General features: G+C 43.4%; 1 protein-coding gene across 2 annotated transcripts in view; it reads left to right on the top strand.

Annotated features, from left to right (window-relative positions):
- Positions 1-24,269, top strand: part of BGN (biglycan) — a 72,158-nt gene that overhangs the window by 44,205 nt on the left and 3,684 nt on the right. For both annotated transcript variants that reach the window (XM_058169163.1, XM_058169164.1), the window contains exons 3-7: positions 4,292-4,404; positions 5,010-5,223; positions 14,681-14,791; positions 16,794-16,887; positions 22,160-22,298. In XM_058169163.1, the coding sequence (XP_058025146.1) occupies positions 4,292-4,404; positions 5,010-5,223; positions 14,681-14,791; positions 16,794-16,887; positions 22,160-22,298 (671 nt within the window). The remainder of the gene's footprint in view (positions 1-4,291; positions 4,405-5,009; positions 5,224-14,680; positions 14,792-16,793; positions 16,888-22,159; positions 22,299-24,269) is intronic.

Here is a 24,269-nt window from a genome sequence, read left to right as displayed (position 1 = left end):
CTTCTATTCTGTTTTGTAAATTAAAGAGATAGAAACTAACAAAAACTAATAATTAAGACAGAAAGTCCTGCAAGACTGATTGTGCTCATTTGCCTTCTCATACTAAATCACATTATATGATTTGTTATTCATATAATAAATCAGGGAGGATCTGCCTGAGCCGCTTTCTAATGTTATCTCATTGTTTTGGACTTATAAAAGGTTTCAGCCCTTTCCAGGGTTAGAACAATGTGCACGTATGCACATAAAACGTGTATGTATCTCCATTAGCAATGACAGGCAAATTTCAGAGTTATGTGATTTTCAGTTTCATTTTTAACTAAAACTCCCACTACCCACCCACCCCCAACAACGACAAAATCTGGATCCCTAGTTGAAATACATGCGCTTATTAAAAGCAAAGAATTTGGAGACCAGAAGCTTGTTTTCAGGAGCAGAATTTAGTGGAGCTGACAGTTCTTCTGCCTCATAATTCCAACCTAGTGATATTGTTGCTGCTGTGGTCAAAGAGTGAGGACTCAGATATCCTTATTGCAGCTCCCCCAGAGATTTACCCTGTGCTCTTCCAATTGTACAAAAGGGCACACTGATTCCAAAGCATTTACAGGTACTCCTCAATTTACAGTCGTAATTGAGCCTGGAATTACAGTTGTACAGCGAGTATCATTAAGGCAATCATTAAGTGGGTCACTATGTGACTGAATTTGTAACTTTTTGGTGGTGGTGGTCATCAAGCGAACAAACACCTTGATGGTTAAATGAACCCATTTTCTTCAGTTTGCATTTTTTTGACAGAAACTGGAAATAAATGCTATAAACAGGCAAAACACACAAAAAATGGCAGTAATGTGACTGTGAGATGCAGCAAACCACTGTAAATGCGAGCTAGTTGTCAAGCATCCAAAATGTGATCACATGACCACAGGGTGTGTGGACATCGGAACTCCAGAAGTGGGATGCAAGCAGCTCTGGGGAAGTTTATCCTAACTTTGAATGGCCGCTAAATGAGGACTACATTACAGAGGACGGTGTCTGAGGGGCATACCAGGGATGGCCAAATCACCAGACTCTGAATGTGAAGCAATTTTTCCGGTTCCTAGGTCAAGATGTAGCCAGAATTACCCAAGAAACTGAGTACTTAAACAAAGGTTCCCAAGAATAAATGTGAGGGAACATCTTTATTTTAATGTTAACCTTTCAATGACTTTTGTCTGTAATGCGCAGCTGTATCTGAGTGCATTATTTTGATATGGTTCCAACTTCTGTATAAAAAGAAGAGGGTGCCTAGTAATGAAATTCTGATTGCCAGGTTATCTGTGTATTTGTGAAACTCACAAAGGCTTCAGCGCAAATAATTTTCTTTTTTAAAACCTCTGTTTTGCTTCTGATTTTTTGAAATGGTCGTTTACAGTAATTTATTCATTCTTCATTGGGCCCGCTCCAGAGGTGGGTTTCAGCAGCTTCTGACTAGTTATGGAGAACCAGTAGCGGAAATTTTGAGTAGTTTGTAGAACCAGTAAATACCAGCTGACTGGCTCTGTCCCCATCTATTCTCTGCCTCCTGAGTCCCAGCTGATCAGGAGAAAACGGGGATTTTTGCAGTAACCTTCCTCTGGAGTGGAGTGGGAATGGAGATTTTACAGTATCCTTCCCCTGCCATGCCCACTAAGCCACGCCCACCAAGCCACACCCACAGAACCAGTAGTCAAAAAAAAATTGAAACCCACCACTGGTGAGCTCATTAATGGCCTTGTTTGAAGCGGTCAAGGTAAAATACAATTCACTATTGACAATTCTGAGCTGTGCAACAGGATTTCTTCATGGTATTGTGAGTTAGGCCATCTTAATCACTGTAAATGAATGGTTAAGACTTAGAGAATAAATCAGAGACAGACAAGCCGACATGGAGCAGGCAGACATTCAACAGATGCAGTTTTTGCATCAATTTAATGTTCATTCCAGACAAGGCATCCCCAACGCAATAGATAAAGAAAACACAAGATCTCAACCACAAACTTTTAATACAGCTGCAGCAATCCTGTGAATATTTTTCAGGCATGTGCAGACAGAGCATTTATCCCTCGTCCCTCCTGCAGCCTTGAATAACGTTTGCTTCTAGCACATTAATCATGCATGAGCCACATCAGATTTACCAAGCGTGACTTAGCATTGGGTGACTGTAAACAGGGTAAATAGATGAATGCAGTATGTGGGCAGAGACACAGCGAATCCACGTGAGGATATTGTGACTGTAATAGCAATCCAAAATACAGCATGGTTTATTGTGATCCAGAATTCAGGTCAGAATAAGACTGTAGTACCAGGGCTCAGGCCTGTATTTTACTGAGCTAATGAAGGAGTAACCTCTGCTGCCAATATTGTTCCACCCATGTAGGGAGAGGAATTCCTTGGAAAGTTGACATCTTTTTGTTTTAGACATTAATCAGAGCCCAGGCACAGCTTGTCAATCCAGATTGTAAGATTTGTTGGGGAGGAGGAGGAGGAGGAGGAGGAGGAGGAGGAAGGACAGCGGGCTATGGAATAGCTCATGGTATATTGTACATGTGGAGCTCTAGGTCATAATGTATGTTGGGAAGATAATCAAAGGACGCTTCTGCATGGATTTATTTCCCATCTCCAAACTGCTGCAAAATATTTCAAAGCTGGCTATGCAAACATCTTCCCTCCTGCTCAAAATGCTGAGATCAGAGCTCACCAGCTGAGCATCGCAGGAGAGCCAGAACTGGCATTCCGCCAGTGGCTCATTTTTTGAGCACAATAGCTCCTGAAGCAACACATTTTTTTTTTTTGCTCTGTTCTAGACAGAAAGAGGACAATCAAATTGCTTAAGGCATTTCTGTTTTATCTACACCAGTTCTGGCTGGTGGTGGCCGTGTCCCTCCAAACTCTCATTTGGAGCTCTGAAACCCCCCCCCCTCAGTTTCTTCCATGTGTGATCCATTTTTGGCTGCAGAGAGCAAGGAAAGAACATGATGTTTTCTGCATGCAAGGCATTTGCCCTCTGCCCTTGAGCTATACACAGTCCTTAAATACTCGGTTCTCCTGTAATATGACACAAAACAGCTTCTAAAGACAATTCAGGGGCGCCCTGCTCTTGAAAGTCACCAGGCCATCACTGTTCTTGAGAAAACAGCAAATGTTGCAAAGGCGACTTATGGCTTCCTATGGTTCAGTGGCTTAGGTGCAATAGCATCAGCCAGGTATAACTGAGCAACAGGACTTGATGGATTGTATGCCCTCCTGCATATTGATGAAGAGCTACCGGTAACTATAAGGCAGTGTGATACTCTAAAAGATGGAGCTATCCCATCTTTGTGCTCTCTTTCTTGTGGACATTTGCAGCCGTCAAATTGTGAATGTGATGCTGCTGTGCTGGACTGTCTCAAGTCATTGGGAAAACCTACTCACTGCTGCTTTGTGTCATACATTGTTAGTTGACAAGGAAACAAGTACAAGCAAAGGGAGCAAAGAAACTGGAAAGCATGCTGGACTACAAGTGCTGCCCCTTTTCTGTTCTCCTGGCCATCCATGATGCTTTCTACCTCACCCACCCACTCCAATCAGTGATTACACTTCATAGTACTTAGGAAAGGGGGGGGGAGCGGTGGAATACTTTATTGCTAATATATTTCTAGGGTTTGCAAGGTTTTTTAAAATTTTGCTGACAAAATTGTAAAACAAGAAGAACTTGAATATTTTCCCTCATTGTTTGGGTAGATGGTCTTATCAATGTGGGCTGTGACTGATGTATGAGGCTGAGTAGCCAAGTGTGAAAGAAGCCAAGAGGGAAATCCAGCAGGTTCTGACAGGTTCTGGAGAACTGGTAGCGGAAATTTTGAGTAGTTTGGAGAACCGGTAGCGGAAATTTTAACCAGCAAATACCACCTCTGGCTGGCCCCAGAGTGGGGTGGGAATGGAGATTTTGCAATATCCTTCCCCTGGAGTGGGGTGGGAGTGGAGATTTTGCAGTACCCTTCCCCTGGAGAGGGGTGGGAATGGAGATTTTGCAGTATCCTTCCCCTGCCATGCCCACAAGCCACACCCACAGAACCGACAGTAAAAAATTTTGAATTCCACCACTGCTCCAAAGCCTTAATTTCAGCAGGGCTAAATTCATTTTCTTCTCTGTGATTGACAGTACAGGGCCTTGTCCATTTTGACTTTCCAGTCTTGTCTAGCTGATACTGTTTCAGCCTGCCCTGGATATCCCATCATCTGCCTGTGTAGCCAATCCTGACTTTCTGACCTGCCTGTTTCTGTTTTTTTCCAGGTCTCAAGCAAGTGCCTAAGGAAATCTCTCCAGACACTACATTGCTAGATCTGCAAAACAACCAGATTACGGAGCTGCGCAAAGATGACTTTAAAGGGCTCTTTCGCCTCTATGTATGTACTGCCAAAGGCCCCTCCCCACGTTTGATGGATATAAGCAGGACAGGAGAACCTAGCTGGGTCTATTCTGAATAGACAGTAGCTTCACTCAGGTGTAGCCCTAAAATCTATTCGTTCTGCCAGGACCACTGGATCCTGGAACGCTGAACTTCTGAACATGAATGGCCTTCACTATTTGCAACCTCCACTTCTCTCAAACACCTGGGATTAAAACACAGGACCCCTGGAATTATTCTTCCTGGAAATCTTGAGCCACTGGCTGTATTCTTTATCATGATCCTCTGCTGAAAGATTTCTACAAGTGTCATTCCATTCCTTAAATTGTATTTTTAAGTGCAAGCAGTTGCATCTAGCTTATCTACAATATTGCTTCTTTCTTTATATGTTACCTTCTACAAGCAGATTTGGGAAGTGTGCAGCTATCTTATTTGTACAAATAGGAGTCTGGTATTTAATTTATCTGCAAGACTTTCTCACAGATTTCTCTAGCTGCAAAAATTAGTTGCCAGGATAATAATGGATTCCACCTTCTTACATCTATGTCAGCACATACTTAAATGGTGCTCACATGTCATCTTTTTCTATGACTCTACCCACAGGCTTTGGTATTGGTGAACAATAAGATCTCCAAGATCCATCCAAAGGCTTTTAGTCCTCTGATTAAGCTGCAGAAACTCTACATCTCCAAAAACAACTTGGTGGAGATTCCTCCTAACCTGCCCAACTCCTTGGTGGAACTCCGGATCCATGAGAACAAAATCAAGAAGATCCCAAAGGCTGTGTTCAATGGGCTCCACAACATGAATTGCATTGGTGAGGCATCAAACCTTTTCCCATTTTTCTTTCCCAATGTCACGCTTTGTATTTGCTCCTTTTCTTTAGAAACATAAGACACAGACTCTGATGAACGGTTCTTTAGAATGCAGAAAATTGCACCCAATATTGTGTGGCATGTTGCTTGGTCTTTAAAAAAAAACCCACCATGTTTAATATCAAGCAAGACTAGAACAAAAGGCCATTGGAGCTCTGTGTTCCCAATGTTACCCAATATTTTGGAACTGCAAATATACATTAACAATTTATTCAGTAGCTAGTAAGTCAATCTATATTCCGACTTTATTTGCCTTCCTGGCATACATTTTCATAACCATTCTTCCCCTGCATAAATACATAGCATGCATAGAGTGATAAGCGTTTGGAGAGAGAGGGAGGGAGGGAGGGAGAAAGAGAGAGAGAGAGAGAGAGAATAAACACTAACAAATCAGAGTCAATTGGCTAAATTTGCATATAGGTTCTTTTCTGTTATTCATGTGAACATGAGCAAATTTAAAAAAAATCAAGAACAGAGGGCTCAAAAAATTTTTTTCACCTTTCCAAAGAACTCTAAATTTGCAAGCCAGCAATTTGGGAGGAATAAATTAGGTTTTGGGTTCAGATGAAGTTTGAGAGTGTTTATTTCTGGTTTATTTAGTTACTTAGGAACAAAGCATGAGTGGGGATCTGCATATACTTTTCTTCTTCAATGTGTTCATTAAGTATGCTTGAGAACTGATTAAAGCACAATCTACCAAAAGTTGAGCATTTCCGTTAGAAAGTCAAATATATTCACAAAATTATTTTCCTTGCTCATGAAAGGATTTATCAAAGCCTGGATCAGCTTTGGAAAACTTCTAAGATTTTAGAGTATCTTAAGCTGAGGAGTTCTCTCCCCTCCCCCAAATTTGACTCATTCAAAATATGATGCTATAATCAACAATATCCATTATCTCTTTAAAAAAAATTTAAAAGATTTTTAGGGTCTTTCCCTGTGACTGAGTTGATTTGCTAACTGCTCACCCTTAAGTTGGCAGAAAACTGCACCACCAGTAAATTTATGTTCCCACCTCCATTGCTAATCCCTCTCCTGCATCTATTGCATTGGCTCAAAATCTTCTTCAGAGGATATTGCCCTAAATACACATCTGCAGTTTGTGATTGATCAAGGGATTGATCAAACCCTAAAGTACTCTTAGGCAGGGAAAACATCTGTTGGTCTCTGCACAGCAGCAGGAACAAGATGGGTGTGACATCAGGGATCTTTTAGGCATCGCTAAGCTACTTTGTGTACCCCTTCTTCCATATCCCTTTCAGGTGCAACTCAAGCTGTATTACAGGTTTTTTAAAAACCAAATAAGAGTCATAAAGTCACAAAGTCACAAATAAGAGTCACAAAGTCACTTTTAGCATTTCCTGGGAGAGTGGGCCACCATTGCAGCCTTGCATGAATCCAGCAAGGCTACAACAATAGAGACAGTTCTTAGAACAATAACAGTTTATCCCTGTAGTGCAAATCTGCCGAACTACCTACACCAAACTCGAGGCCCATGGTGCAGTGGTGGATTTCAAAATTCTTTACTACCAGTTCTGTGGGTGTGGCAGGGAAGGATGCTGTAAAATCTCCATTCCCTCCCCAATCCAGGGAAAGTGTTATGTTCGGGAAGTAACGAGGCTGGAGACCAGGGTAGTGACAACAGCTCTTTAATATAGGGTGAACCCAGCAACAGGCTGGGGGAAAAACCTCTCCTTTTATACAGTTCTGCTGGAGGCTTCGTCCAATCAGCAACGTGCTGATTTCCCGCTCAAATATTTAAAGGTACAACTGTTAATACATAACACTCCTCCCCTCCCAGAAAACACTTTGTCTCTATTTACATATTTATTTACATGTTATTTTTCGACGTAGTCACGCAAATAACCTGGGCGTCTCCTAGTCCTTTCTGACCTGCGCGGTTCAGTTCTGGTGGTGTTTGAGCTGGTCGGAGGGGCTGTTTTCTCCTCCCAGCTCTTTCTCTGGGCCAACGGGCTCCGGATTATTGGCCGACTCTTTTCTTGGCCATCCGCCTTGGATTACTTTTTTCAAAATTCCTGCCGCTTCCTCGGGAACCTGATGGCGTCGCTGGAACTCTGGGACCTCAGCTAAGTCTTGCGCCTCCCGGGTCATTGTCAGCTGTGGATTCAAATTGGTATTGATCATGATATGTTTCCTTTGGTTCAGTTTGGTCAGTTATTCGTTTCCTTAACTGATCTATGTGGCGCCCACACTCGGTTGTCGGGTAGCTCTACCACGTATGATTTTGGCCAGTTACTTTAATTATTTGTCCTGTGAGCCAACTAGGGCCGTCCCCATAGTTTCGGGCCCACACCGGTCGCCTATGCTCATTTCCTTGTTTTTCTAGTTTTCCTTGTAACCCTCTGGTGTGTAATGGGGTTCAAACGGTCAAGTGGGCACCGGAGTTTCCGTCCCATTAGCAATTCGGCTGGGCTTTTCCCAGTGGCTGTGCTTGGGGTTCTGTGCTGGATTGCTAGGAAAAGTCTATTTTGTTTGCCAGTCACCTGGCTTGAGCCTGACACGCCTCCTTAGCGCCCGGACGGAACGCCTGCAAGGCCATTCGACGCAGGGTGGAAAGGCGCAGAGAGGGCATGTCGGATGCCTTCCTCTGCCAGGTATTCTTCAAACTGGGCTGCCGTGAATTGGGGCCCATTGTCGGACACCAGAGTGTCCGCAACCCGTGAGTTGCGAATAGGTGGCGAGGGTTGCGATTACTGCTTCGGCCGTAGTGGATTTCATAAGTATGACCTCCAACCATTTAGAAAATGCATCCACAACTATTAGGAATGTTTGGCCGTGAAAAGGGCCAGCAAAATCAATGTGGATTCTTGACCAGGGCCCTTGGGGCTTTTCCCATTCTCTGACTGGGGCCGTTGGGGTAGAGGTCTGGACTCTTGGCAAGCTTGGCATTTCCCTACCCTCTCAGCAATCTCTGCGTCCATGAGTGGCCACCATACATAGCTTCTAGCTAACCCCTTCATCCTTACGATGCCTGGGTGACCTCGTGGAGGAGGTCCAATACCTTTCCCTTAACTTTTCAGGAATTATTACACGATCACCCCATAACAGGCACCCCTTGAGCCGAGAGCTCATCTCGTTTTTAACAAATTCTTTGAACTGCTCACCGCGCAGCGGGCCACCCTCTCTGTACCCAACCGAGTACAGTCCTTAACACAATGTCCCGGTATGATGCCCGAGCCACTTCCTTAGATGTGACTGGGCCAGAGTCCAAGGAGTCAATAAGTAGGATGGGTGTCCCTGGAGTGGGGTCTTCGGTCGCCCCTGGTAGTGGGCATCGGCTTAATGCGCCTGCATGCCCCACTTCTTTCCTGGTCGATGTTGCAGCTTGTATGAATAAGCGGCTAAGAATATAGTCCAGCGGGTCAATCGCGGCGAAAGTGCCACAGGCGTTGGGCGGTCGCCAGCCAGTATTCCTAGTAGCGGTCTGTGGTCAGACACGATTTCGAAATTCCTCCCAAATACATACTCGTGGAATTTTTGACCCTGATACAATGGCTAGTGCTTCTTTGTCTAATTGGCTGTAGTTCCTCTCTGGGGAGGACATCGCTCTAGAGTAGAACGCTATAGGGGCTTCTGTGCCGTTTGGAAGTCTATGGCTGAGTACGGCCCCCACCCCATAAGGGGAGGCATCGCAAACCAACACTAGGGGTAATGAGTCGTGATATTGGATGAGCAGGCTATCACTTGAGAGCAGGGTCTTTACTGCTTCAAAAGCCCTATTTTCTGACTTTCCCAAGACCAAACAGTATTTTTCCTAAGAGCCTATGCAGCGGTTCCAAGAACGGTTGCTTTGTTCTTTAAAAGACCGTAAAATTAACCAATCCCAGGAATGCCTGCAGCTCTGCTTTGTTTTTGGGCGCTGGAGCCTTTCTAATTGCCTTAACCTTGCTCTCAGTAGGGTGAATTCCTTTCTTGTCTATCCGGTAGCCCAAGAAATCGACGGATTCGACCCCGATCTGGCATTTATTTGTCTTGACTTTTAACCCGGCTGTCCGGAAAATGCTCAAGACCTTTCTTAACCGCCTCCCCAATTCCTCCATGTTTTCCCTGAAATTAGGACATCATCAAGTAGGAACTACCCTGGGAGCCCTGCAGTAGTCGTTCCATCAGGTTTTGGAACAACCCTGGTGCCACACTGACCCCAAATTGCAATCGGTGCACTTGAAGGCACCCCTGTGCGTTACAATCGTTTGGGCTTGGCTGTGCGGGCGTCTACTGGCAGTTGTTGGTAGGCTTGGGCCAAGTCTAACTTTGCAAAGACTTGCCCTTGCCCCAAAGAGTGCAATAAGTGTTGCACCACGGAACCGGTAAGCGCTTTTCTGTAAGGCTTTGTTAAGCGTCGCCTTGTAGTCAGCGCAAATTCTAATTGACCCGTCCGGTTTTATGGGGTGACGATTGGCGTCTCCCACCTTGCGTGATCGACTGGCACCAAAATCCCTGATTTATGAGCTTGTCCAGCTCCTTATCAATTTTGGTTTTAGGGCAAAGGACTCTCCTCGCCTTAAGCCTAATGGGGGCTACCTGGGGGTCTAAGTTGAAGGAAATAGGGGTCCCTTTGTACTTGCCCAGGCAGTCCTTGAAGACATCTTCGAACTCGTTAAAGAGAATGTCTTTCAGGTTACAGTCACTTCGGTAGATGCCAGTCACTCCCATGCCCAGGGCACGAAACCAGTCTAGCCCCAACAGACTGGGCAGAGTTCCTTCGACGATCGTGATGGGCAGGGTCTTTTTATGTGGACCATACTCGACTCGGACGGAGGTGGTCCCTCGAACAGGGATGCGATTCCCCTGGTAGTCGTGCACTCGTAGCCGTTGTGCTTGCAGGTGGCGCTTCGCGACGGACGGCAGCGACTTCGCCAGAGTGTCCCAGGACATGATGGTGATCGCTGATCCCGTGTCTACTTCAAGCCTGCACCGTACTCCCTCGATCTTGGGCTTTGTGAAAATCTTCTTTTCCACTTTGGTTGAGGCGCGGCCTATAATGACAGTCGTTTGGTTAGACTTCGCGCCTTTCTTGTTTGAACCAATCGCGGGCCGCCTTTCCGGTTCCGCGTTTTGATTGGCCGATTTGAATTTTCGGCGGGAAGGTAGAGGCGGCCTGCAGACCTGAGCTAAGTGCCCTTTCTTCCCACACCGCCGACATGTAGCGTCTTTAAACCTGCACCGTTGGCGCTGATGCTGCCCTCCGCAGCTTCCGCACTGCCACGGTCCTCAATGTCGCGTTTCTCGGTCCGGCAGACCCTTCCTCATCCTCGCCTCACCGCCGGATTCGGACTGAATCTCCTCCTGGTGTACTGGCGTTGGCTTTGCGCTCGCCTTGGATTGAAGAGGCTTTGCAGGGTCTCTGCTGCTTTAGTAGACATTTCGTGTGCTCTGGCTTCGCCCAGAGCATTGGCTAGTGTCAGGTTGCTCTTGGCTAGCAGCCGTCGCCGTGAGCGGATGTCCTTGACCCCTCGGATGAGTTGCTCGAGTAGCACCTCGTCTAGGTCTCGGTATCCGCAGTCCTTGGACGCCTTCTTAAAGCGGCCATGTAGTCACCGATGGACTCGCCCTCCATCTGTCTCGTTCTCCAATTCAAACCGCTGCGTATTTGGGCGGCGTCGGTGCGAAATGGTTCTTCAGCAAAGTCTGCAGAGTCGGCCACGATACCGATTGTATCGGCGTTGGCTCTGGCAGGGCTTCCGCAATCTCGATGACCTCCGGCCCACAATGGCTTAAGAAGAAAGCCCCTTTGGGATTATCCCGGATCCCTGTAGTTCGTTGGCTTCTAGAAAGCTTTCAAACGGGTCATATACGTTCCCCATTTCTCCTTGACCGGGTTGTACGGTGCGGGTGGCGTGTTTGCCATTTCCGCGTTTCTGCCCTGAGTTTGCTGGGTTCAGAACTAGCGTGCTTCAGCTCGGTTCTGGTTCTCCTTAACCTCGAAATCCCACCTTCGTCGCCAATGTTATGTTCGGGAAGTAACGAGGCTGGAGACCAGGGTAGTGACAACAGCTCTTTAATATAGGGTGAACCCAGCAACAGGCTGGGGAAAAACCTCTCCTTTTATACAGTTCTGCAGGAGGCTTCGTCCAATCAGCAACGTGCTGATTTCCCGCTCAAATATTTAAAGGTACAACTGTTAATACATAACAGAAAGGTTACTGCAAAATCCCCATTTCCTCCCGATCAGCTGGCACTCGGGAGGCAGAAAATAGATGGGGGTGGGACCAGTCAGAGGTGGTATTTATCGGTTCTCCGAACTACTCAAAATTGCCGCTACTGGTTCTCCAGAATTGGTGAGAATCTGCTGAAACCCACCTCTGCCGCAGTGCCTCCACCAATGGAAACACAGCTCACTTTTGCTGGCAGAGGGCTGCAGGAGGCCATTGTGGCTGAAAACGGGAGGGGGGGGCGGGCCTGGCCTCCATTTTCACTGGCAGAGGGCTAGCAAAACAAACTAAAAGCAAAGCAAAACAAAACAAAAGGAGAAATGTTTCCTCTTTTGCATTTGAGCATCCAAGAAGGGATGGGAAAGGAGAAAGGGAAAGAGGAAAGATAAAGAAAAAGAAGGAAAGATGGGAAGAGAACAAGGAAGGAAAAATAAGGAACGAGGGGAAGGTAGAAGAAAGGAGAATAAAGAGGGAAGGAAAAAGAAGAAAAGGAAGGAAGGAAGGAAGGAAGGATATAATGAGAAGGAGGGAGGGTCTGAGGGAAGCCCTTCCTTAGCACTTGGCCGCCACAGGTGCCCCCGACACGAGAGTGACGTTGAGCTGCTCACCCCAAGGTCAAACTCTACCCTAATGCAGCCCTCAAAGTGAGTTTGACACCCCTGATCCATCCCTGTCATGGTCTCTACACTCTCCACAAGCGTCAGACTCCAGAACCCAAAATTAGGCAAAGCAAGCTAGACATCTGACATAGCACAGCTAGCTTAGTACCTTTATATACTGGGTGAAGACATCTTAAAAAGTTGACTTCCCTCTATAAAAATAGAAAATAGACACCAATTCTATTAATGATTTAATTCCAGCATTTCTCACTTTCCCTTTGTGTCTATGGAGATTCTCAGTCATCTAGGTCATGGTTGTCCCTTTCAAAAGGCAATTGGACTTTCTTGATTTTTTATTTATTTATTTTTTTGCTTCAAAACATTTTGCTTCTCATCCAAGAAGCTTCTTCAGAACTATTTCACTTTGTGTTTCTCAGTTTTCGAAGCCAACTATTGGCTTTTGACATAATTGATATTTCTGTCCTGAAAAACTCTAGTTCCCAATGTAACTCCCCCATCATATTTGCTTTCACAAGTAATATGGTCTCCCCTATAGATCAGGATCATAGTTAACAAGAAGGACATGTCCATGGAGTTTTCTTTAATAACTCTTTCCTGTTGTTTAGGGAGCACAAAGCCAAATGGGTGGCAGAAAAAGGAGACTGGGGACTTGAAAAGAGGGGGAAATCCATCATGAACCTGAAGTTGCATTTCTGTGCTCATTCTCATTAATAGTGACCTGACTTTGACCTCCTGTGTCAGGGGTGGTGAATTGCAATGGATGATATACATCTTGAGTCTGTAGTTGGACAGAATCAGAATAATAATGGGGCAAACACTATTTTAAAATCAGTTCTGCTAAGGACAGTTTAAGACCGCCCTGTCTCATTCATGGGCCAGGGTGCAAAATGTTGGCAATATCAGCAGGACAAGGAGGGGGAGGGGAATGGCATTTATTAAAAAATAATTGTATCATAGTTAAATGCATCTGAGTACCCTGCCTTTATTACAACTGCAAGGCCACTTGGAGAAAAATGCCCAAATTGCTCCACCAATAAATTTGTTTAAAAATGCAAATGATTCAGATGGATTCAAAGCATAGAATCAAATATACGTATCTTATTCTGTTAACATTGTTGCATTTAGCGAACATTTAATTGCTTTTCCATAAGCTTTGAGGGTGGAACTGCATGTTTCAGGCAAGCAAGTACAATTTGCTTTTTCCAAGAGAGAAAAAAAAAAGGGTTCAAGAAAGGGTAATTTGGAGCTGAGTTGGAAGAGGGTGGGAGGAGATGGGCCTTACTAATCCATAATCAAATAGAAACAGATTGTACTTTTGGCTCCTAAAGATTGATCACGATGTGCAGTATCTGTCTCATCATGTTTGTAACCCTTTGCATTCATTCTTCCTTTACATGGCTATCTTAGAGAGAGAAGGAGAAGGACACCTAAATAAACAATTTAAGATATGTCATAAGTTGTGGAAGAGAGCTTGGTTGATTTTATTTGTTTATTTATTTAGCGTATGGAAAATACATGGACTTATAGTAGTTCAAATGTTAATATTCAGTCCACCCAGCCATTCAAGGACAGGGTGGTCTATGTTGGAAAAATCAGACATTGGGCTGGTGTAAGCTCTTGGTGGACATTTGGACACAATGTGATGGATACTTTGTCGAGGAGCACCACAGTCACACTGAGGGGTGGAGACAAGACTTCACTTAAACAATGGATCCTGGCAGACACCATGTTGGGTACGGATCCTGTTCAGACTTGACCAATGCTGGCGAGGAAGGTCAAAAACCTGGCACCTTTTGTATAGGGTCATCTGCCTGTATCTGCGCGTTCAGCAGCCCATTTGGCTTTCCACAGTGTGTTGGCGTCAAAGTTGTTAGACAGCTGTTGAGCAAGTGCCAGAGAGGTCTTCCTGAATTTAAGTCTGTCAATTGATAGATGAGGAAGATCAGCATGCACAGGAAGAAGTGGGTTTCTCATAATTTTGTTGTACTCCTTCTGCCATGTATATAGAGAGCCAAGAGTTCTACAAAGATGTCAGATGGCTTGGTTGAATCTGGATCTGATAGAGCCAAACTGTTGTGGCTCCAGCCTCCAAACCTGGCCCCATGCCCGAAAGTGACTCTGAGAGTGAGGGGGAAGGGCCGGTAAGGCTTACCTCAGGAGCACCAATTCCTTTGGCCTGGCTTCAGGAGCCAGAACCAGGCCAGTCGGAGGACGTAATGAGGCCAACATCCCCTGATTCCTCCCTTCCTCAGGCTACGCCTACAGATGCAGCTGATAACCATACCAATCAAGCCTGGACCGATCCGTGCTTCAGAAGATTAGAGAGGTGGCGTCATCAAAGGGAAGGGTGGGGCAGGAGCTGCACCCCACAGGATATATAAAGAGTTTTGGGACTGCTTTCAGTTCTACGGGAAGCAAATTAGCTGAACCGTGTCGAAGTGAGCTGAAGTCTTAATCTGTTTGAACTTTTTGGCAGACAGCTGCATTTTCCCGGCCAGGACTGATAAGAGCCGTGTATCCACTGGCTGAAGGCCAGCTCGTTACTCCAGAGTGAGGATGGAGATAGAACACAAACACTCTTCTAATATGAACCTTATTCCTTTTTGCAGAGATGGGTGGGAACCCTCTGGAGAACAGTGGATTTGAACCCGGAGCCTTTGACGGCCTAAAATTGAACTACCTGAGGATCTCAGAAGCAAAGCTCACTGGTGTACCCAAAGGTGATATCTTCTCTATCTTCTCTCTTCTCCATATCTATCTCTTAATAAGATTCAGGGCTACAGCTTCTCTCAGCTTTTAATCCTAGAAGTAATGCAGATGTCAGGGTTCCAAGTAAAGAAATCAAAGCTCTTAGGCCTGGAGTTTCTTTAAAGTAAAATTTTATTAGGCATGCCATCTTGGCACAGCTGGTGAAAACTCGACACTGAAGGACCCAAGGTTTTCCCCACCCAAATCAAAACCCAAAGTTCATGCTCTGCAGGTCACACATCCGTCACATGCCCTAATCAAGTCACAATCCTCCTGCGGCTGTCTATGGTCCATGCCTTCCAAGCACCTGGTGGTGATGTCCTTGGCTCCCACAGGAAAGAATGTTATTTTGGCTACACTTCCCCCCCCCCCAAGCTATCTCTATCTCCCCCTTCACATTCCCACAGCTGCAACCGGCTTTGCTGTGGCAGCCCTGAAGATTTCCAAAATGGTCTCAGGGCTGACAGCAGAACTATTTTGCTTTTTCAAAGAATACTGAGAGGTACCAGCTGAATTCAGGAACACAACAGTGACTCAGGAAGGAGACCATATTTAAAAAAAAAAAGAAAAAGACACAGCGTTCTTTATTTTGCCTTATTCTTCCCCTAGAACTCTGGTCTCTTTACCCCCAAAATCCATCTTTCCTTTTCCTGCAAGGATTCTTTTTTGAGTCCCCTACTTTTAGATCATGTGGGATGAAAAGTATTTAATATTAGACAATGAGAGGCAAAACTCCTTGCAATTTCCAGGAAGTCACACACAACTCAACTATGAGGTATTGATTAACCATCATAAGTAGCGGAGGTGACACATCGAATGGCATAGTAGCAATACCCTGATGAAGCTTTACGGGTCGTTCCACCTCCTTCCAGCTTTTGTTTCTTTCCACTGGGATCAGAACTTTTTCATAAATACTAAATAGAAATGGAATTCTTCTCCTATTAAAGAAAATTTCTCCTTTTCTGTAGACCAGTCCAAATATTGTAGCCTTGTAGCATTTCAGAATGCATTGCAGGTAGTCCTTGACTTACGACTACAATCGAGCCCAAAATTTCTGTTGTTAAGTGAGACATTTGTTAAGCGAATTTTACAACCTTTCTTGCCCCAGTTGTTTAGTGAATCAGTGCAGTTGATAAGTTAGCAACACAGTTACTCAGTGAATCTGACTTCCCCATTGATTTTGCTTGTCACAAGGTCGCAAAAGGGGATCACATGACCTTGGGACACTGCAACGGTCATAAGTATGAATCAGTTGGCAAGCATCTGAATATTGATCACATGATCACGAGGATGCTGCAAAGGTTGTAACTGTGAAAAATGGTCATAAGTCACTTTTTTCAGGGCTGTTGTAACTTTGAACAGTCACTAAATGAACTGTTGTAAGTGGAGGACTACTTGTATTGCTATATCCCATTTTATTTCGTTTGCAGCATCATTCTCAGTTCAAAACATTTGTGGCAAGGTTCATTCAACAAAACAAGCTTATTTGGTTAATGATAATTCAATGTTATACGTGAACTCAGGCCATTGAGTTAAGCCAGACAACTATAAAAGTCGGCTAACCATTGTTAGTGTTTTGTGTAAATGTAGCTTCTCTCTTTTTATTGTTGATTTACCCGTTTTGAAGCGCTGTAGATGCTGTGGAAATGCTCATTCCATTTATGACTGTATGACTGTGATTTTGTTGCTAGTAATCCTTATGATTTATATTGATATTGATTCTTCCTGATTCCTTATTTGTACCCTATGATTATCATTAAGTGTTGTATCATTAAGTGTTAAATTGTACCCTATGACCATCATTTGTGTTGTAAATGTTGTACCTTGATGAAGGTATCTTTTCTTTTATGTACACTGAGAGCATATGCATCAAGACAAATTCCTTGTGTGTCTAATCACACTTGGCCAATAAAGAATTCTATTCTATTCAATTTTAGAAAGGCTAATATTATCCTACTTTTCTCCTCCAACCAGACCTCCCTGAAACCTTAACTGAGCTACATCTGGACCACAACAAGATCCAAGCAATTGAATTAGAGGATCTGATCCGCTATTCCAAAATCTACAGGTAATGTGAATAGGAGAGTCATTCTTGAAGAGCTTGCCAGGATTGTGCAGATGAAATTTGGGGCAAAAGTAGGAAAGTCACTAATCTCCAGAGGTTACAGAACAATTTATCTCACCATTGGCTAGGCCATCTCCAGCTTTTATGAGTCGCAATATCTGAAGAGCCACTAATTAGGGCAGTGGTGAAATCCAAATTTTATTACTACCGGTTCTGTGGGCGTGGCTTGGTGGGCATGATATGGTTGGTGGGCATGGCAGGGGGAAGATACTGCAAAATCCCCATTCCTTCCCCACTCCTGGGGGAAGGATATTGCAAAATCTCCATTCCCAACCCACTCTGGGGCCAGCCACAGGTGGCATTTGCCGGTTCTCCGAATTGCTCAAAATTTCCATTACCGGTTCTCCAGAACCTGTCAGAACCTGCTGGATTTCACCCCTGAATTAGGGTATGCCTGAGATACAAGGCAGTTGATTTCAGGCTTCACAATATAAAGATCAGAAATGAAAATAAGCTTGACTATTTTTTTAAAAAAAAGAAATGATCCTACCTCAAGTCTGTCCCCAGCTCCTCATTATGCACTCTAAGCAAGGAAACCAAAGCAGCTCCCTGCTTCAAAGTTAGTTGCACAGAAGAAGGGGGGGAAAAGAGGGGGGAATACAATAGTGCAGGGGTCTCCAATCTTGGCAACTTTAAGATTTGTGGACTTCAACTCTCAGAGTTCCTTAGCCAGCAAAGGTGGCTGAGGAACTCTGGGAGTTGAAGTCCACAAGTCTTAAAGTTGCCAAGGTTGGAGACCCCTGTAATAGTGGGAGACAAATCTGTGTTTTATCAAGTTGGCAAACATGTGTTGAGAAAATAGGGAATATGTTCAGAGTGAACATATAGTAAGGATTATTTTTTTAAAAAATGGAAGGAATGTTTCTCTTTTACTGGTCATCCTCATGAAAGTTTTGATACAGCTTTTAGTTTCCCTAGAGATGCAATTCTTAGCATGATGTAACAAAAATATTTTGTCTCTGGCCTTGAACCTTCTTCTGCATTTCCTTTTCCTCTGACCTTGTAATTCCAAGGTCTTTGCAGGGAATCACTTCATGTTGACCGCAAAAGTTGTAATGCCAGATATGGAGTTAGAAGGACCCAAGGAGGAGGACCATTGAGTTTTAACCTTGCATCCCTTCCATAACTTGGTAGTTGATAAATCTTGGAGGTTTCTGCCTAGAAGACCCCTTTCCAGGGGTGGGTTCTACTTACCTTTACTAGGTTCGCATTGCGGTTCGCAATGGAAGCTTCTGCGCATACGCATATCGGCTGTGACGACATCCGGGTTGGTGGGTGGAGCCTCCCACCGGTTTTACTATCGGTTCTATAGAACCGGTCTGAACCGGGGGCAACCCACCTCTGCCCCTTTCTATGTGGAGGGCAATCTGCCCAGGTGCCAAGTATGGGACCAAAGTCAACTTCTATTAATTAAAACCTTCTACAAATTATAGCTAAAACAGAGGATTTTACAATCTTCAAGGAACGTGTTTAAAGCATAGATATCTATTAAGTAGCAAACAGTAACTACAAAGAGAAAACAATTCAAAACACAAAAATAGACCATTTCACCAGCCGGTGCCCAAAAGGTACAAACACCCTTTCACTCCCTTGTTCCTAACTTGCAATCCCTACAACCGGGCAATAAATTCTGATACAGCATTTAAGAGGTATATTTCTTTAGAAAGTTTTATCAAATAAGAAAGGAAAAGAAATGGATAGGATAGGATAGGATAGGATAGGATAGGATAGGATAGGATAGGGGAGGGGAGGGGAGGGGAGGGGAGAGGAGAAGAGTTCTGTTAAAACTTTGCCTATGCCCTGGGTAGGCAAAGACTCATTCCACTTCTCTGTTTATAAACCTACACCTGCAACATCAATCTTCTCCTACCAGTGTCACGGAGGTCTGGAGTGCCTCCCTCTCATTTTCCTTTTTTTTTGGTGTGTTCCACTAAAGCACTCCTTCAGAATCTTTAACTGGCTAAAACCTTAAAATGTCTGAGGGTTTAAAATATCCACCCAGCTCAACTGTGGTCTCCCTAGCAACAAGCTCCTGAGAAATTTCTACTGCCACTCCCCCCCCTGCCCGCAGGCTGTAGGTGAAAGCATTTTCATCCGTGCACGGTGATTAGTCGAGATGCTGTTCGTGACCTTGCTCCTCCAAGCTAGAGAAGAACTGCGACTGTATGAGGTCATTGCAAGTAATCTTCCATGGTTCAGGCTAGCAGAAGGTATTCCAAGCATGAAATGGGAGGTAGAAATATGCACAGTGTGCTCAGTATGGTATATAATTAAGTATGACCATGTGCAATTGTGCCAGCTGGTTCCTTTCTTTTCCCCCTGTCATGAATGACTTAAAACAACCATCACCAAGGCGTTTAAGTTATTGAGTGGTCTCTATATCTCTAACCAAAGAAAGACATCTAAAACAATCAACAAACAAAGAGGATGGCTGTGTGGACATGATAAACAAATTGAACTCATGAGCTCGAGTCACAGAATGGTAAAATATTTGTTTTTCATCATATTTTATTATAGAGTATCATTTCAAAGAATTAAACAGATTCTAGGCGCGCCGAGAAGGCAGGTCTGGAAAAAGAACTGGCAAAAATCCAGTTTTCTAAATTTTTCAATAGCTTTCTGTTAATCTGATTTAGGAAATGACTTAATAACTAAAGTAAAATTGCTCTTGGAAATACAGCCATATTAAGTTGTCCAGTCAGACTCTTGAATTTTAGCCTACCCGCCAACTCACAAATTTATATTTGGAGATCTAATGTTGTTCTAAATAATGTAACATAGATACAATAAAGTCAGGGCTTCATCTAAGAAAGATGAGGGGGGAATAGGAGGTGGAGTTTTTATTATACACTCATCTATAAGCTTCACAAATACTACTTAAATTAGGTCTAAATATGGTCTGGCCTTTTAAAGTTCAATATATATTTCAGCCACTAGAGGGGGAAAGAGCTATATTTGTCAGCAACTTTTAACGGGTGTTCTAATTCCTTTCCTTGAAGCATTTTGATCTGAAGAAGCAAACTTGATCAGGAAAATCTTTTTCTAAGAATTTGCTTTCCCTGCCTCCCAAAGGGCCATTTCTTTCATCACTTCTATTGTATAAAAATCAGACAAAGCCCAAAGGATTAAAAGGTCCTTGATTCAGGATCCCTAAACTTCTGATTTTTATACATTGGTTTTGAGCTGATTCGGATGCAATGAAAGGAGAGGAAAGAATTTTTGAGGTGTGTTTTTTTATGTTAATAGCAGCTCAGCAGCTTGACTGCAGTGTTAGAAAAAAGATTTTATTTTTCCCTTGGGATTGCTCCCCATGTTGAATCCCCACCCAAAGTTGTTACTGCCCCATAAGAGGAATCCCAGTGCCCATTGGAGGCCCACATATTTTCCTGTATGAGGCAGTCCTAGCCTTAGATAAGACTCAGTTAAAAGAACAGCACAGAGAAATGATTTATCATCTATTTGCCATTTGCCATTCTGCTTCCCCTTGAGGACCAGCTTCTAATATTTGTCAATATTTCACACAAAGTTGCACATAGAGCAGTAATACTCTTGGAGCGCAGGTTTTGGATACACAACTCTTCCAAACTCCCCACCCCCCATGTATTCTGAGGTGGTACATAGTGGTAGGATTCAGCCAGTTCGCACCACTTCGGGAGAATCAGTTCTTAACTTTCTGAGCAGTTTGGCAAACTGATTGTTGGAATAAATCATTAGGGCAGAGAACCGGTTGTTAAATTACTTGAATCCCACCATTGGTGGTACAGCACTGTTTTTCAACTCAGCAACTTTAAGATGTGTGGACTTCAACTCCTAGAATTCCCAGCTTGCATTCCTTAGCTACCAAAAATATTGTGGCACAGAAAAAAAGAAAGAAAGAAAGAAAGAAAGAAAGAAAGGAAGGAAGGAAGGAAGGAAGGAAGGAAGGAAGGAAGGAAGGAAGGAAGGGACGGTTCTGTTGCATTCACTTCTGCTTAAATATGCTCCAAATAGCATCACCAGCCACACTCTAGAAATATGGATGTTTATATCTTACACTTAACAGCAACCCAAATCCTTCTGCATCTCCTTCTCACCTTTTCCTTATTGGTCCACTTATCAAATCCTTAACTGCAGTTGTTATGGCGCACTGAGACATCTGCTTGCTGCATAAAGGAATGAGGTAGCTGACTAGAAAGAATCAGACAGAAGATGGCAGCGTAATCATACATTTGCTTTCTGCTTCATTTGGAAATTGAAATGTCTGTACCCAAATGCCCTGGGCCCAGACTGATTGGTCTTTGTTTTCTCATTCATCACCATCTTCATCTGTCATCTATAATATTTAAATATATTGCCTGAGCTTTGATATGGAGTCTGTAATATAGACAGATACGTACATCTTTGATGGATAAGCTGTAAAAAAGCAACCAGGACAAAAATAAATCTGGTCTTGGTATTTTATTTTCCCTTGGCCCAGAGAGAGAGCCGAATCAAAGGATGGGACTTGCTCCTGTCTACAAACTTATGCTGTTTATAAGGTGGAAATGGACTGAGTTCACACATAATCCTAAACAAGTAGGAGCCAGAGTGGTGAAGATGCTAGATTCAGGCTGGGAAGGCCCAGCTTCAACTCTAACTCAGTTACAGAAACTACCTGAGTGATTGTGGGTCTATCTCTTAGTGTTCCCTTCCCCAAAAGTTTATTAGGGGAAAAATTAGAGTGCTGTACATAGGTAGTCCTCAACGTACAACTATTCATTTAGTGACCATTCAAAGTTACAACGGCACTGAAGAAAAGTGATTTATGACCAGTTTTCATACTTATGAACATTGCAGCATTCCCCTCCTGGTCATGTGACCAAAATTTATGTATTTATGACAGTTGCAGGGTCGTGTGATTACTATTTGTAATCTTCCCGTCATCAGAATTCCATGTACATTTTTGCAATCAAGACAGGCCAACTGACACAAAGATTCCATAGCTGACGGAAGGAAATGTTAGAAAAGTCCTTATTCTTCCATTTCATGGCTCTTTCCCATCTCTGAATTTTGAGACTTCCAGTAATTTGAGAAAGAACTTTCTCAAGTGGTAGAGAGGTAGTGTAGGGTAGCGTAGGGGAGGAAAAATACCTCACTGGCAGAGTAAGGGAGTGAAGTGAGGGCTGATCTTCTGGACTGTAAAATTGGCATCACATTAAACCTCCATGTTCTTTAAATCCCCTTTCTCTCCTCATAGATTGGGCCTCGGACACAACAATATTCGCATGATTGAGAATGGCAGTCTTGCTTTCTTGCCTATCCTACGCGAGTTGCACTTGGATAACAACAAGCTCTCAAGAGTCCCCCCGGGATTGCCTGATCTCAAGTTTCTGCAGGTATCCAATAAAAATGCAGTTCTGTGGTGAGAAAAGTAAGGCCCTGAACTTAGGCAGGTAAAAAAAACCCAACTGTACAAGTACAAAATAGACAGTACCTAGCTCAACACCTGTGAGAGGGAATTAGGTGTTCCACTTAAATATGAGCCAGCAGTGTGCTGCAGCTGCCAAAAAAGCCAATGTAGTCCTAGGCTGCATCAACACAGAGCTAGGGTCAAGATAATGAGAAGTGATAGTGCCACTCTATATAGTACTAGTAAGGCCATGCTTGGAATACTGCGTCTGCTTCTAATCACCATCATACAAAAAAGATGCTGAGATTCTAGAAAGAGTCAGACAGAAGAGCAACAAATATGATAAGGGGTCTAGAAGCTAGACTATATGATGAACGGCTAAGGGAACTAGGTATGTTTAGCCTAATGAAGAGGTGACATGATAGCCGTCTTCCAATACTTGAATGGTTGTCACAGGGAAGAGGGGGTAGCACCTGAGGACAGGAAAAGAAGCAATGGATGGAAGATCACCACAGGAAGATCCAACCTAGAACTAAGGAGAGGTTTCCTGACAGTAAGAACATGGAATGGTTTGCTTCCTGAAGTTGCTCCATCACTGGAAATTTTCAAGAAAAGATTAGACAACCATTTGTTTGGGATGCAGTAAGGACTCCTGCCTTGGACAGGGGAGTTGGAGTAGAAGACTTCCCAGGTCCCTTCCAGCTCTATGATTCTATGATCCTATGATCTCCTAGGTTTCAGGGAGGGCATGAAGTCTAGGAGATCGTATTTCAAGCTTCAACGATGGGCAACCTTAGAAAATTCATTGGGTTGACATAACCCAAAGAAATCCAAAACTCTGTCTTCTTGATTCTATTTTGAAATACCTATAGAGAACATGCACATGGAACAAGACATTGCCATCCTTTACCAATCCACATATTACCTTTTCAGTTCCAAACTGTCTTTCATATCCTTTTCCATACTGAATCTGGCTCTGTTGCACTGCAGGTCCAGAACTACGATTCTGCAATCCAGAAAACTGATTTTGCAAATTTTCTGGTGCATAAAAACAATATACCGTAGTTATCTATATTCTATATAGTTTCATGAGTATCTTGTGCTACTCTAATAATCATGGTTATTTGCTTGGAATTTTAAAATGTACTAGACAACCCATGACCTTTTCGATTATCTTTTCAAATATCTTTACCAGATCCTTCAATGTCTTCAACAATGGCAGAGCTTCTAATGTACCTGAAAAGTTCTTTAAAATTCAAGAAGATATTCATAAATGTATCTATCTTGAAAGTAGCCCATGTTGAACTGTATAGTGCAGTCAATCATCAGGAGTCCAGCACCCAAAATGCTTTATGACATTTTATAGTCATAAAATGCTTTATGATAATATTACATGCATAAAATGTTGTACAAAATTTGCCAAATTTCAATCCCACAGGAGTTGTGGGTCCCAGATTTTGGGTGCATTCTCTAGGTTAGTCCATTTGAGGTTGCTTGGTTTAAAAGGTTCTGCCCTATGATACACCATTTTGTCCAGGTAAAGGTTACAGACCTGAGAGTTTTAAATATAGTTATCATGCTAGGCAAAATGGATAGTGTACAATTCACAAAACTCAGTTAACAATACAAATAACAGCAAAGCTGGAAATTGTTATGTCCTTGGAAGGACACTGCGTAGAAATCAGTAGAGCTTATTTCTGGTTGCTGTAAAACTATTATATGAATTCATGATCTTTAGACACTCAACCTTCCTATGGCAACCTGTATCAATTGAATCTTCCTCCCTTTCTCCTCTCCCCAAAACCAAACCCCACCACGTTCTGAACTAATTCTAATTGTTGCTAAAACAAGCTTTGTTAAATAGATATACAAAAGGACCCAATGACATAACTGGGATTTTGGGGGTTTTTTGTTCTTCATTTTGGCTTCCTAAAACCATTGTAGGCAAAGTAAATAA

This window comes from Ahaetulla prasina, chromosome 2 (assembly GCF_028640845.1).
Source record: "Ahaetulla prasina isolate Xishuangbanna chromosome 2, ASM2864084v1, whole genome shotgun sequence".
Lineage (NCBI taxonomy): Eukaryota > Metazoa > Chordata > Lepidosauria > Squamata > Colubridae > Ahaetulla > Ahaetulla prasina.
The sequence above is the reverse complement of the archived record's forward strand: the minus strand, read 5'-3'. Positions and strand labels throughout refer to the sequence as shown.